This window comes from Arctopsyche grandis, chromosome 3, assembly GCF_051622035.1.
Source record: "Arctopsyche grandis isolate Sample6627 chromosome 3, ASM5162203v2, whole genome shotgun sequence".
NCBI lineage: Eukaryota > Metazoa > Arthropoda > Insecta > Trichoptera > Hydropsychidae > Arctopsyche > Arctopsyche grandis.
In genome coordinates this window covers 37,356,348-37,370,929 of record NC_135357.1, presented here as the reverse complement: position 1 = coordinate 37,370,929, position 14,582 = coordinate 37,356,348, and the positions used below count along the sequence as shown (strand labels likewise).

The 14,582-nt window shown below is 35.4% G+C and overlaps 1 protein-coding gene across 1 annotated transcript in view; it reads left to right on the top strand.

Annotated features, from left to right (window-relative positions):
• Positions 1 to 255: 255 nt before the first annotated feature.
• The window catches only part of LOC143909341 (sodium-dependent neutral amino acid transporter B(0)AT3), a 36,487-nt gene continuing 22,160 nt past the window's right edge, over positions 256 to 14,582 (top strand). Inside the window, exon 1 of the mRNA XM_077427272.1 lies at positions 256 to 530. Within this exon, the coding sequence (XP_077283398.1) occupies positions 263 to 530 (268 nt within the window). The 5' untranslated portion in view covers positions 256 to 262. The remainder of the gene's footprint in view (positions 531 to 14,582) is intronic.

Genomic DNA, 14,582 nt, shown 5'->3' with positions numbered 1-14,582 from the left:
AAAAGCAAGAAGGTGTTCATATCGGAGAAGATGGACTGCACCAGAAAACCGATGATTTGATGATCAGATAAAACGAAATATTGTAATATACAAAATCACCCTCACAATAAATAAATAATAGTAATAATATAGAAAAAAAATATATTTATATATATATAGTGTGCTGTAATAGTGTGGTGCCAATATATATATATATATGCTTATATATTTTGAAGAAAGTAGTATTTATTTTGAGTAAATCCATATAGTGAGTGTAAAAAATATGGTGAGTAAGGTAGAGCAGGGGCGGAACAACGGCCACGAGTTGGCTCCTTTGAACACCAGAGCTAATGGTGATGGACACCATGGAGTCACCATCGTCTTGCAGGGGTCCAGGGGTTCTCTGCAGAGGCCTGATGTCGACATGGAGCCGGGAGAAGACAGGGCCGCCTGGTCTGGAAAGTTGCAGTTCTTCTTGTCCATCATCGGCTATTCTGTGGGGCTGGGGAACATATGGAGGTTTCCGTATCTCTGTCAACAGAACGGTGGAGGTAATTATTATCGATTTAATTGATCATTATTCATTAACGCGTGGTTTACGAACGTGTGAGATAGGGTGATTGTGAACGCGACTGTTTAATACGACGGTCGGGAAGGAAGTAAAGCAGTGGCAAACCAACATGGCCGAGTTGGTCCCAGCTCGCAGGACAGTGACCGAAACTCGACCATGTCGTTGTGCCACTACAACCTTACTATGACTCAAAATTGGCATAATATCATCATCATAATCAACTTGAAAAGTTTATTTTGACGGATTAAACATCCTTGTCCACTTAAATGTATTTGCAAGTATGATTCTCTTTTCAATTCCCAACAAACGCATTGTAAAATAACAATAGCCGGTGCTTTTGTTAGAATCCGTGTGAATTGATATTTTTAATGAGAATTATTTTGCATGTTAATTTCTGAAAACTTATACGGCGTGTTAAGCTAGCGTATTCGTTATATTATATAAACTCTTGAACCAAACTGGCCATTTCCTCGTAATAGCCGCGATCGTATTAATAAACAAGTTAATCTGCGTGTACTTACATACATTAGTTTACATTAATTACATTAGGCAACGAAACATCAAGTTTTTTGCTTACTGCAACGGAGACTAATGAATCTATACTAAATTTGACCCACTATGTTTGAATATGGTAATGGTTTTTGTTAGCTTCTTCTCGTTTATGAGATTTAACTTTAACTTTCACTCAAAATCTAGCATTGCTAGATTCCAAAGGCGAGTGGAATCAATAGTCAAATGTTTTTTATATTGATTGTGATTTTTTCATTTTATCACATTAACAAGGGTTGGTTATTTAAGTCAACATTTTTTTGTTTTATCAAAACGTACTAAATGATTTTAAAAATTACCCCAAATGGATGATACAAGAGCGAGTTGAAGAATGGAGAGCGCATCCCTCCATCTCACTCGCTCACATTCGTTAGCTCTCACTTACAAGCAATGAGCCAAGAATGTTTTATATTTATATTGTAATTTTAATAATTTTCTTCCTTTAAAATATTTATAAATATTTACATACATATTATACATATCTAGTGAATTTTAAGTCAAAAAAATTTTTTTTTTCCTCGAGCTATCATGCGTTTATTAGACCAGTTCTATATTTCACTACGTTTGCAAGGGTTGTTTTTCAATTTAAATATTTTTTATTTTATCTGACCGCACTCATTCGAGTGGTAAATGATTTTAAAGTACCACATGAGATGTTCTAGACAGGACGCTCATCGTTCGTGACGGTGTGCGAACGTAAGCGATTGAGATGGAGTGATGCGCTCTCCATTCTTTATCTCGCTCTTGACATATGCATACGATCTAAGCAACCGCATTCTTTAACTCAATTTAAAATCATTTACCGCTAGAATTAATGTGTTTAGATAGTTATATAAAAATATTGAGATAAAAATCAATCCTTATAAACGTGGTTAAGTAACAAATAAGCTCATAATATTAAGCAAAAATATATGTAAAAAATAATATATTTTTGACTTTTGAAATTCGCTATATATTTTTATTTTTATTTTACAAATATACCAGGAAGGCTTAACAGGTAAGTCCCAAATGCGCCTTCCTGGTCCACATAATTATTACATAGAGACATGTAAATCTAAACAATATCTGACATCTATGGTCAGTATATGTACATATATTACAAACATCGTATTAATACGATAAATAACGATGAATAACTTTCATGTAACAATACGAAATTTATATTCGATAAATAGCCACAGAGACATCTATGGTGAGCAATATGGCGAAACCTAAGATATAACAATAACTAAAGGTTCGCAACAGAAAATTGGGAAGGAAACGCCAATTTTACAGGAATCGTTTCAATGAAAATCAGAAAAATTGGCAAATTCTGATAAGAAACGATCGACCTAGACAAATCAAGGTCTGGCCAACAGCGAGACTTAGCGAGGAATCGAACTCGTAACATCAAGTACGAAATAATTCAACATTCACCACTAGACCACGCTGCTGGTTAATAATAAATTATAAGTATTTTCAAGCAATTAAAAATCTCATTCAATATAAACAATCTGCGTATGGATTCTAATAATCACTTTTGGCACAACATTAATATATTGAAGTAAATACTGCAAAAGCCAAAAAACTGCACATTTTTTAAGCTCTTTTGTCTCATAAACAATAAAAATCCAACAAAAATTATTATCATATTTGAATTTAGTGAAATTTAGTTTAGATTGATTAGTCACTCTGATATTTTTTTTGTTGCTCAGTGTTAATAACACATTCGAATTTAAGCTTTCAAAAAAGTTGAAATCTGAACTGTTCCATAGAAATATGCTTTTACTCACTAAACCACTTTTGTGCTACAAATCGTTCATTCAAATAGTAAATATTTCACATACATGTACATATGTATATAGGATCAAATCGGATGGGACACGTGGTAAGGTTGCCAAACGAGTCATTCTCAATTGACAGAAGCACCTGTGACTCAAGCATGCCAACATAATCATTCATACATGTGTACGCACGAATGGCACTTATTCAAATCGCACTGAAAATAGAATATGCCTTTGGGCTATTCTGAATTTAGTCTAGATATTATACAATACGGTTAATGTGCGTACTCGGGCGGTCAAAGTACTAATTTTTTTACTTAAAGCAGGCGTAGTGCCAAATTGACGTTGAGAACTTTCGAAATTCGGAAAATATAGCTATTTACGATGCAATCAGAGGATTTATGTTATCATAAGCCATTTTGGATTATATCCATTTATAGTATACATACATACAGTTACGAATGTATTTGTTGAGCTGAAAATCGGATTACGCTGCACTCAACTTGATTGCTTTCCATTGTTTACGTAATGTAATGAAATATAATATAAATAGGAAGTAGATCAATATATTGTGTTATTTTATATTTCATATGAAAATCGAGACGAATAGTCCTTTTGGTGATTTTTACATACCTCCTTTACGTTTCACATGGCTTTCGTGTCAGTGGTCATTTTTATCTCTTATCCGATCGTTTTCATACTTTGCCATATTGCTCATTTTTCTTCGTAGATTCATTTTGTAAAGGAAACGAAGTTCAATTGTTTAATTTTAGCTTTCAAATTAATATTATTTTTTATTAAATAAATACGATCTTATTTATTCATAGTTTAAAATATTTCTATTTAATACCTATTGTTCCGACTTTTGTAATGACGTGTGGCAAACAGTCTTATTAACTGATTGTCGATTGGCATTATTGACGAGTTGGCATTAGTGTCGGCCCAAGCGGAAATACGCGACGGTCGACAGAGTCACCGAGTAGACGGCGTACGGACATCTTGTGTTCCGTACGCTCCGCTGAACCACCACGTGCAAATTTTACATTTCAATAAACTACATCAAACCATTATCGAAGTCTTTTCCATGATGGTCACTTCGAACCGGACACCAGTAACCTAGGCCACAACACCAAACGGACAAACCAATAGGAAAAAACGTGGTCGAGAAAAAATGGATGTCAATTAAGAAATCGGTATCGTTCCTTTGTTACTATCCATACCTTTCCAATACTAATAACATGTTTGCTTCTATTTCAGCAATATATTGATTGATGTACAGAGGTACATGACCGCGTGATTGACGCAGAAAATATATAAATAAAAACATAACCTACAAAGACGCATGGGACACAGAGGTAATCCAAAATTATCGGAACGATCACATAAACATCGTAAAGGATATTCAAGTAAGTGAATGTATTCAATCTCAGGCAATCTGTTCAAAAGGCAATCATGTGGGTAGGTCAGTTTTTAAAATATGTTTTAAAGTATAACAATTAATTAACGCGATTGTATAAAATAATATCGCGCTACGAAGGAATGTTTCATCGGTCGCATCGAATTTCGTATTAAAAGTGTAAAATCAGATGTAGTGTAAAATTAGCAAAGCACGTGGAGAATTATACTTGTAGCCCCAAAGTGGATTAAATCAAGTACATACCGGTATATTCATATCGGTAGATCTTTGTTTCTTAATGTGTGTAGAAACACCCTCCCCCCCCCCCCTTCCACGATAAATGTGGAATTATACTTGTAGCCCCAAAGTGGCTTAAACCAAGTACATACCGGTATTCATATCGGTAGATCTTTGTTTCTTAATGTGTGTAGAAACACCCTCCCCCCCCCCCCTTCCACGATAAATGTGGAATTACACTTGTAGCCCCAAAGTGGATTAAATCAAGTACATACCGGCATATTCATACATCGGTAGATCTCTTTGTTTCATAATGTGTGATGAAACAGTGGTGATTTAAAATAAATCACAAGACTTGTAGCCCCAAAGTGGTTTAAATCAAGCACCCACCAATTTAGGGTTGTTATTTCTTCCAAAATATGTTGGATAGATTCTGGTGATAATAGTTAAAGTAGAATATTAAGATTCACGGTTAATCATTGAATATTATTACCTTATCTCTACGAATAGTTCAATTGACAGCTATAGTAGAGAATAACTGTATTTATGAGACGAAATAGTGCAACTTTCTGAAACAAATGTCAAGTGCTGAAAACGAGGTAATAGAAGCTTCGACTTCCCAGTCGCATAAAGGTCGAAATCCAACTAGGGACGTAGAACCTATTAGAGACAGGTCAAGCTCTAGAATACATCAGACTCGAAGTCAGACTCAATCGATAAAAACATTAGCGAAAGAAAATAAAGTAGAAGTTACAATGACGTCAATAGAATTAAGGTATTCGGGCGCGTTTAAAAGACTACAGGAGAAAATAGACAGAATCTCCGAAATAAATGAAGGACAGTATCAATTTATTGAAAAGGCATACGACTATCTCCAAAAACTCCATTATGAGTATTTAGACAACATCACAGATATAGAGCAGGCGGATCAAATAGACGAAGAGTTCTACATAATCACAATGACAAGTCAAAATCTTAAAGCAGCATTAGAGAGACAATCCATTCAAGATTGTAAACTGAAGGTAGAGCAAGCAACAATTAAATTTGCTAGAGATAAGTTACCGACGTTAACCATTCCCACATTTCAGGGAGATCCATCTGAATGGCAATCGTTTCAACAAGCTTTTAAGAATATAATAGGAAACAAAACGGAATATTCGAATGTCACGAAATTGCAATATTTGCATCAATCCTTAATCGGTCCCGCTTTGGCAGCTGTATCAGGTTTAGATATTAGCTCAGACAATTACGAAATAGCTTGGAGTATTTTAGACAAGCAATATAATTTACCAAGACTTAATCTCAAAACTAGGATTAATTCACTTTGTGACTTAAAATTAATCACAAGAGAATCACATATCGAATTGAGAAATCTATTGAATCAGGTAACAGTGTGTATTAAAAACATTGAATCGTTGGGTTACGCGAGAGAAATTTTAGATCCATGGGTAACATGTTTAGTTCTAAGGAAATTACCTTTTAATATAGTAAGAGACTGGGAAATATCGCTGGTTAGCAGAGAAATGCCACCATATGAAAGTTTAGAGACATTCTTGCAGAATAGATGTAATGTATTACAATCTACTGCATCTGTAACTACGGTGAAGGAATTCCCTCATAGTCGTCAAAGAATCATGAGAACTCATGTCGCGAACAAAAACCCATCAAGTAAGGTAAACGCATGCGCATTCTGTCGAAATAATCATTTCATAGGCAAATGTGATAAATTCAAAGCAAAATCCAGTATGGAAAGAAATGAATTCGTTAAATCTAATAACATGTGTTTTAAATGTTTAAATTCATCGCATAAGATAACAAATTGCAAGTCTAACTATAATTGCTTAAGGTGCAAACAAAACCATCACACTTTGTTGCATCAGGACGATACATTTAGTTCCAATAATACGGGAAGGAAGTCAATTAATGCTCATTCTACTCATTTCTCTCAAAGGGAGATAATTTTACCGACGGTACAAGTAGACATTATAACGTCCAATGGAACGGTCGTTAAGGGTCGCACATTATTAGATTCCGGCTCACAAGTCAACTATGTTACCACATCTTTCGCTAAGAAGAATAACTTCAAATTAGAGAAAATCTCTCAAAAAATTGTAGGTATCGCTAATCAAGAAAGTAGCATTCGTCACATCACCAAGGTGACCATAAGGTCTTCAACCACTAATTACTCAACCAAAGTGTTGTGTTTGGTATTACCAGAAATTACTGGCGAAATTCCAACTGTGAAACTGGATCAACAGTTAATTTCAATACCAGCGGGAATCAAGTTATCAGATCCCCTTTGGAATAAACCGACGCCAATCGATTTATTGCTCGGCGCCGAGATTTGCGTTCATGCTATGAAAGCAGGAACCATCCAGTTAGGAAAAGGTATGCCTATCTTAAAGGATACCGAATTCGGATGGACAATAGTTGGTCCATATCCCGAAGTAAATAATGCTCCAGGGAAGAGCCACATAGGCTTAAGTCAATTAGACAGTCACATTCAAAACTTTTGGATGATCGACCAGGTTCCTATGGTAAAACATCAATCTCTTGAGGAGAAAAGATGTGAGGAACATTTCCAAGCACACACATCACGAGATAAAAACGGTAGATTTTGTGTAGCTTTACCATATAAAAATTCCCCGGTAGTATTAGGAAGTTCATTGCACATTGCGGAGAAAAGACACAAAACTTTGGAAAGACGTTTTTTAGCCAATAATAATTTAAAAATGGAATACAATAAAGTTTTAGAAGAGTACATAAATTTAGGACATATGTCAGAGTGTGAACCTCCGGAGGCACATGAGGTTCATTGTTATTTACCTCATCACGTCGTGGTTAAGGAGTCTAGCCTTACCACTAAATATCGTGTAGTTTTTGATGCGTCCGCAAAGACAACGTCTAATATCTCACTAAATAATATTTTGATGGTGGGACCTAGTGTCCAATCAGATTTGTTAAGTTTACTACTCAACTTTCGACTCCATAAATACGTGATTACTGCGGATATTAAGCAGATGTACCGACAGATTCAAATAGCAGAGAAAAATAAAAATGTACAACGAATCATTTGGCGAACAGATCCCCAGAGTAAATTCAAGCATTACAAGCTTAATACAGTAACATTCGGAACTGCTTCAGCCCCATTTTTAGCTACTAGATGTCTAAATCAGTTAGCAGAGGAGAATAGAAACAAATATCCCATCGCTAGTAAAGTGATCGAACGTGATTTTTATGTTGATGATTTGCTCACGGGAACTAATACTATTGAAGCTGGTAAATTATTAAAGGTTCAACTGGAAACCATATTATTATCAGCCGGTATGCCCTTAAGCAAATGGACATCGAACAACTCCGATATAATCACGGATGTTAAAGCTGACGATTGTTCAGATTTTAACTTCTCTAACGAATCACACAAAACTTTAGGTTTATTTTGGAAACCGCGGGAAGACGTTTTTGTATTTAAGGTTCAAACCGAAGTCGAGACTGAAAATATAACAAAAAGAAACTTTTTATCAGTAATTAGTCAGATCTTCGACCCATTAGGACTATTATCTCCATTGTTAATTAATTATAAGATATTAATGCAATCTGTCTGGCAACAAACCATTGGTTGGGATGAATTCATTCCTCAGACAATCTTCAAAAAATGGAAAGATTGTCAATTATCCAATACAGTCATGAAACTTTATAAAATTCCTAGATTGATAATACTAAATAATGTCATTAATATACAGGCACACGGATTTTGTGACGCATCCGAGAAAGCTTATGGTGCTTGTATTTATGTAAAATGTACTGATCAATTGGGAAATTCCAAATGTCATCTTGTGTGTTCTCGTTCGAGAGTCGCTCCGCTCAGTTTTGTAACTATTCCGCGTTTAGAGCTGTGCTCCGCTATGTTATTATCAAAGTTAATGAAGTCAACAATAGACCAATTAACAATTCATATTAATGAAAAATATTATTGGACGGATTCAACCGTCGCATTGCATTGGATTAGAGGAGAGTCATGTAAATGGACCACCTTCGTTGCCAATCGAGTGGCCGAAATCCAATCAATATCTCAACCCATTGAGTGGTACCATGTCTCCTCTACAGACAATCCAGCAGATTTAATTTCTCGAGGGACTCAACCATCAGAATTAAATCATAATTCGTTATGGTGGGACGGCCCTAGTTGGTTGAAATTAGACGAATCACGATGGCCTCGAAGACCTCCTGAGATCACAATAGATCTTCCAGAGAGAAGGGTAGTCACTAACGCTACCCTTGTGAGGGAAAATAATTGGATAGATAAACATTCTCATCTTCCAAGACTCCTTCGAGTTTTATCATATGTTCGTCGGCCACTAAGGAATAAACAATTAAACGTTAAAGAAAATAACGAACCGTCCGCTTTAGAATTAAAAGATGCTTTAAATAATTTGATAAGGTTATCGCAAATGGAATCATTTCCATTGGAATATCGTTTGCTGAGCAAGGGACATCCAATTCCCAGTAGCAGTAAATTAGCTAAATTGTCCCCTCTATTCCACGAGAATTTAATTTGTGTTGGAAGTAGACTTCCTCTGGGAACAACTCTATCAACGTCACCCATTATCTTGTCAAATAAGCATAAACTTACACACATGATTGTCCGAGATGCGCACTTGAAATATATTCACTTGGGTACTCAAGCCTTACTGTCGTTATTGCGGCAGACCTATTGGCCATTGGCCGGACATAATACTGTCAAAGGAGTGGTGCGTTCATGTGTCATTTGTTTCAGAAATAAACCACTGTCACACAATAGATTAATGGGATTACTCCCGCTTGAACGTACCACTGCGAATTTTCCTTTCAGTCATGTGGGGATAGATTTCGCAGGACCTTTTCCTGTGAAGAGTGGTTGCAATAAGAATTCTAAGATAATTAAGGGTTACGTTTGTGTCTTTGTGTGTTTTTCCAGTAAGGCAGTTCACTTGGAACTTGTCGGAGACTTAACGAGTTCAAATTTCTTAAATTGTTTAAGAAGATTCGTAGCCAGACGTGGCAGGCCCAATACGATATATTCCGACAATGCTACTAATTTTGTCGGTGCAAGTCGTGAACTCGTTAATTTAGTAAAATTAATTTACGAACGTCCTCATGAGGAGAAGCTACTACGGTATGTAGCCTCCGAAGGGATTCGTTGGAAGTTTAACCCGCCAAGGGCGCCTCACATGGGAGGGCTGTGGGAAGCAGCGGTTAAATCCATGAAGATTCATTTAAACAAGGTGTTAAAGGCCACCACCTTAAATTTCGAATCATTTTGTACGGTATTGACTCAAATAGAAGCTTGCATGAATTCCCGTCCTCTTAGTCCCTTGTCTTCGGATCCACTAGACCTTTTACCCCTCACACCTGGACATTTCTTAATTGGCAGATCCTTACTCGCTCTTCCAATGGAGGTTAAATATAACACTAATGTCCATGCCAATCTGCTTCAGATACAATTGACCACAGCAGCATTTTGGAAACGTTGGTCGGCGGAATATTTACATTCTTTGCAGTTACGACACAAATGGAAGAAGGACTCGAGCAACAATCTGAGTGTGGGTCAAATGGTCCTGTTAAAGGAGGAACACATGCTGCCAACCCGATGGGTCTTGGGTCGAGTCACTAAATTGTATCCCGGACCAGATGGCAGAGTTCGAGTCGTCGACGTCTTTACTGCCAGCGGAGAGTTTCGTCGGTCCAGTCATCTAGTGGCGCCATTGCCGATTCTACCACAAGGACCACTTGACAGGAAGGAAGATCAGCAAGAGGGAGGAGAAACAGCAGCTTCAATTCCGTCAACTTCGGTAGCTTAGTTTAACCCGAAGACACTACCCCCAACTCATATTACTTATTAGATGTAATCATGAGTTTAAATCATTCAATGTTAATAGTAGTACTCCGTAATTCACTTTAATTGTGTTGTGTGTATAATTTAAGCTATTTTCATTTTAACATTCGGCAGTATATATCTCCGAATTTAATCTAATCATTTTGTCTTTATAATATAAGACTTGTCTCATGTCATCACTCGGAAGGATTATATCCGAGTTTAAAATAAACTGTTCAAATTTGACAGTTAAAATTAGATTCATGATTTGTTAATGTTAGTCTCCAAGCCACACTTAATGGAGCATCTTAAATTATTTCATGTCTACTTAATTATAACCTGCCGGGAGTCATCCGCAGGTCTTATGTTTCTTGTTATGAAAACATAAGTTAACTCTTACTGTTTATAGTATTTATGTGAATCATAGAATAAGTAAATATTATAATACTGAACATTTCGATGTTTAACGTAGAGACATCTATAATCATAGTTCGCCTTCATTTCCTGCTTGTAGGAATGAATGAATGACTTTCCAATTTACTTTTAATTTAGCAATGTTTGTGCTACTTGTTGATGAAATCAAGTTAACTTAGGAGCATTACACTCACTAATCAAGTTTAGTTGATCGGTAATAGCTGATCTGTCTTGACAACTGTAACAGTGTCAACATTGTATTGTCTAAGTTAACATCAAGATGAGGAATGCTTAAGTTTTAAACCATATACAGTCCACTCTCTCTTCTTTAAAGTAAACTTATCTTGTAATGCTTATTCACAGCTTCAAAGGAGATTTCAAAAATTTTAATGTAAATAGAAACAACATTCACCAGAGGTATACCTATAAGTTGAAATATTACTGAACCAATAAATTGATTTTATCCTCACACTGGATGAGGCAAAGGTTTCATTATTCACCCTCTATTTAATTATTTTAAGAGCTATGATTTATTGTAAACGACTCGTCAGTAATGCTGTAACTCTGTAGAATAACTGTATTGTTCAACAGTTTTCCTATGTGGGACTATGTTCCGACTTTTGTAATGACGTGTGGCAAACAGTCTTATTAACTGATTGTCGATTGGCATTATTGACGAGTTGGCATTAGTGTCGGCCCAAGCGGAAATACGCGACGGTCGACAGAGTCACCGAGTAGACGGCGTACGGACAGCTTGTGTTCCGTACGCTCCGCTGGCCCACCACGTGCAAATTTTACATTTCAATAAACTACATCAAACCATTATCGAAGTCTTTTCCACCTATTATGTAGTCACAAGTTTTCTTACAAATATATTACTACAATAGATTTTTCCGTATTATGGCGCTCGATGTTTTAATATTTTAACATTTCTTTTTAAATTTGTACCACACCTATACATACACTATTTTTATACCCGTTGAAATTTCAACGGGTGCTTTTGGATTGACACATGATTTAAAATAAAATTACAATATGAATAGTAATAATTAATCGGAATCGGAACTGAAACAGAAATCGGGAATCGTTAATGCTTATAAAATTATGCAATAAAAAATTATAATAAAATTATAAAACCCGAAATCAACATCGAAGTCGAAATTGAAATCGGATAATATGAAAAGTACGTATTTTTACATCGCGTGACGTAAGCAAAAATGTATGTTTAATTTACAAAACCCACAATTATGTATAAACAAACCGCGGTCATCGACCTCGCAACCTTGAATATTATAAATTACATATATGTATATATGTAGATCGCAATTAAATTGTGTTATTTAAAGCATTTTCTCGATCAGGACTATATTCGAACGGTCTGCGTATACCGCTCTTGGCACGCGGGGGGTAAGTTCGACCCCGCGATCTGGAATTAATTAATCCTTGAAAGGAAAAGCCTGAATTATTCTGGAATCTACGAATTTAAAATTCGATACAAATTAAAAAATGGACATACAATATCTGCGCACCAAGCCATCGACATATGCATTATGCGTGCATACATATCTGTGAGAGTTTTGATTGAATTACTTACTTGTGTATATTGGAGCTTTAATCTAAATATAACTGGGTATTTTTTTCAGTTTTACAAAAATAGAAAAAATATATGTATATACTATTGAAATTTTGTTATGAATCTCGTGCGAACTTACGACATTACGCAAGTCGTTACGGCTCAAGGATTTTGGCAACATTGACTGTCACTCACTTTCACCTTCGACGACGTCTACGCTTTGGAATGGCGCCACTGTGCATTGTCTTCGCGCCGCCATTTTGTCTACCGTGAGAAAGAATACATCTTTCGTATGCATACATATATGTATGTATACACACACACACTTCTGTTGGATGCATCGTCTCGGGATTGATTAAACGATGCACTGTGAGGTTTCCGCAATCGCGGAGATTCCACTTTAATCCACATCATTGAAGTGGCCTTCTTCGCGAGGTCGGCCATCTTGAAATGTCTTTCGCGCTGCAATAATCGCGAACGGTTAACTATAACGTGTATGAGCGATAAACCGTTTACGATTATCTGGCATTGATTATTGATTTTTATTCGTTAAAACCGCACGCCATGTGGTTTACCCCCTCTACGCCTTCATTGGTGATAATGTTCACCGAGATATCGAATACCTGTAAAGCTTGGCTTTGAATTGTGAATTGATTTTTATTGCAGTATATAATTTATTGAATTGTTCAATGTGTGAATCTTTCTTTTCAAAATGATCAGACGTCATTACAAGTTGAAAAATTAAGGAAGGTAGGTTTAAAAACAAAAAAAAACTAGAGTACTTCCGGTTCAGATAAAAATATTTAAAAATTATTATATCTATTACATGTAAAAATAATTTTAGTCCGATTTAATTAGCGGCAGTGGTGTAGTCGGGCCAGGTAACCGCCCTGGCACTTTAATTGATATAAACATTGTTTTTCGAGTACAATTAAAAATATTTTGACTAAAATTTCATACAAAATGTTGTATTCCAAATATTGTGAGCAGACTCTCGTTCTATCGAATATTAATCTGAGCACATTCAAAACTTAAAAGAGGATAGATAAAATGAGGGAACTCAGTTTAAATGAATAGTCATATCAAAATTCACATGTTAAAAATTGATAGTTTTTTGACGTATGTATGTATACATGGTTTTGGCATTGCTAAAAGCAAATGTTGCTGTTGACACACAAGCGCGGGTTTTGTAAAATCAAAGATGCTAAAGAGGATGCATTATGGAAGTTTTCAAAAAATATGAAAAAATACATCATAATTTCTACGAGAGAAGAATATTTGTTAATTATTATTTGATTTTTTTTACAAATATTTGATCTACCAATATTAGGATACAACTTTTTTTTTAGTAAGGAAAAAGGTGGGGGGGGGGGGGGGTCGTAAAACTTAAACAACGACCTGGTTCTTTTTTATTTAGCACTACACCACTAGTTAGCGGTTTGGGAGATAATTGAATTCAAAAACTTAAAAAAAGGGGACACCTATAAGGGGAGGTACCATTTCCGCTCAACTTAAAAATTTGAAAAAAAATTATGTCGTGTCCATAAGAATTTCAGTAACCGATACTAAGTTTCAGTTCGATAGGACTAACGGTGTTCAAAAAATCTCCAAAATACACAGACACACATACATACATCCTTTACGTTTCACTTACGATTACAATTCAGGAAAAAGTTTGCCTCTTATCCGATCGTTTTCATACTTTGCCATATTGCTCATTTTGGTCATCAATATAAGTAAATGGATTCTCCGTCATTACGAAGGTGCAAAAATATCGTGTATGACGCGTTTGATATCTGCCCGGCGAGATAGTCGTTGACGTTTATCCATCGTTTGTTTATTAGTTTTAAACATAGATGGCGGTAGTAAAATAAAATTATTGTTTTTATTCAAAATAATAATTTCATATACAAATTATAGAAGATGTATGTTTTTAAAAAACTTTTTTTTTCTTGTACCTAATTCACTTTGTTTCGGTCCGATATATTTGATATATTTCCGATGTATATATTTTTTTCTTGATAATGAAAACGTGATCAGTAATCGATTTTGAGTTCGAATCAGTCAAAATCTCGAGTAGGAATTTTTGCATGATCACAAAACTTCATCTATTGTTACTACTACATAGACAAAGTAATAATGAAATTCCTGGAATCTGTATCAAATGCGTGTAGATTTCAATCAATTGAATTGTACTTATAAATGATTAAAAGAAAAGTTGAAAATGTACCGGTGGTGTTAAAGTA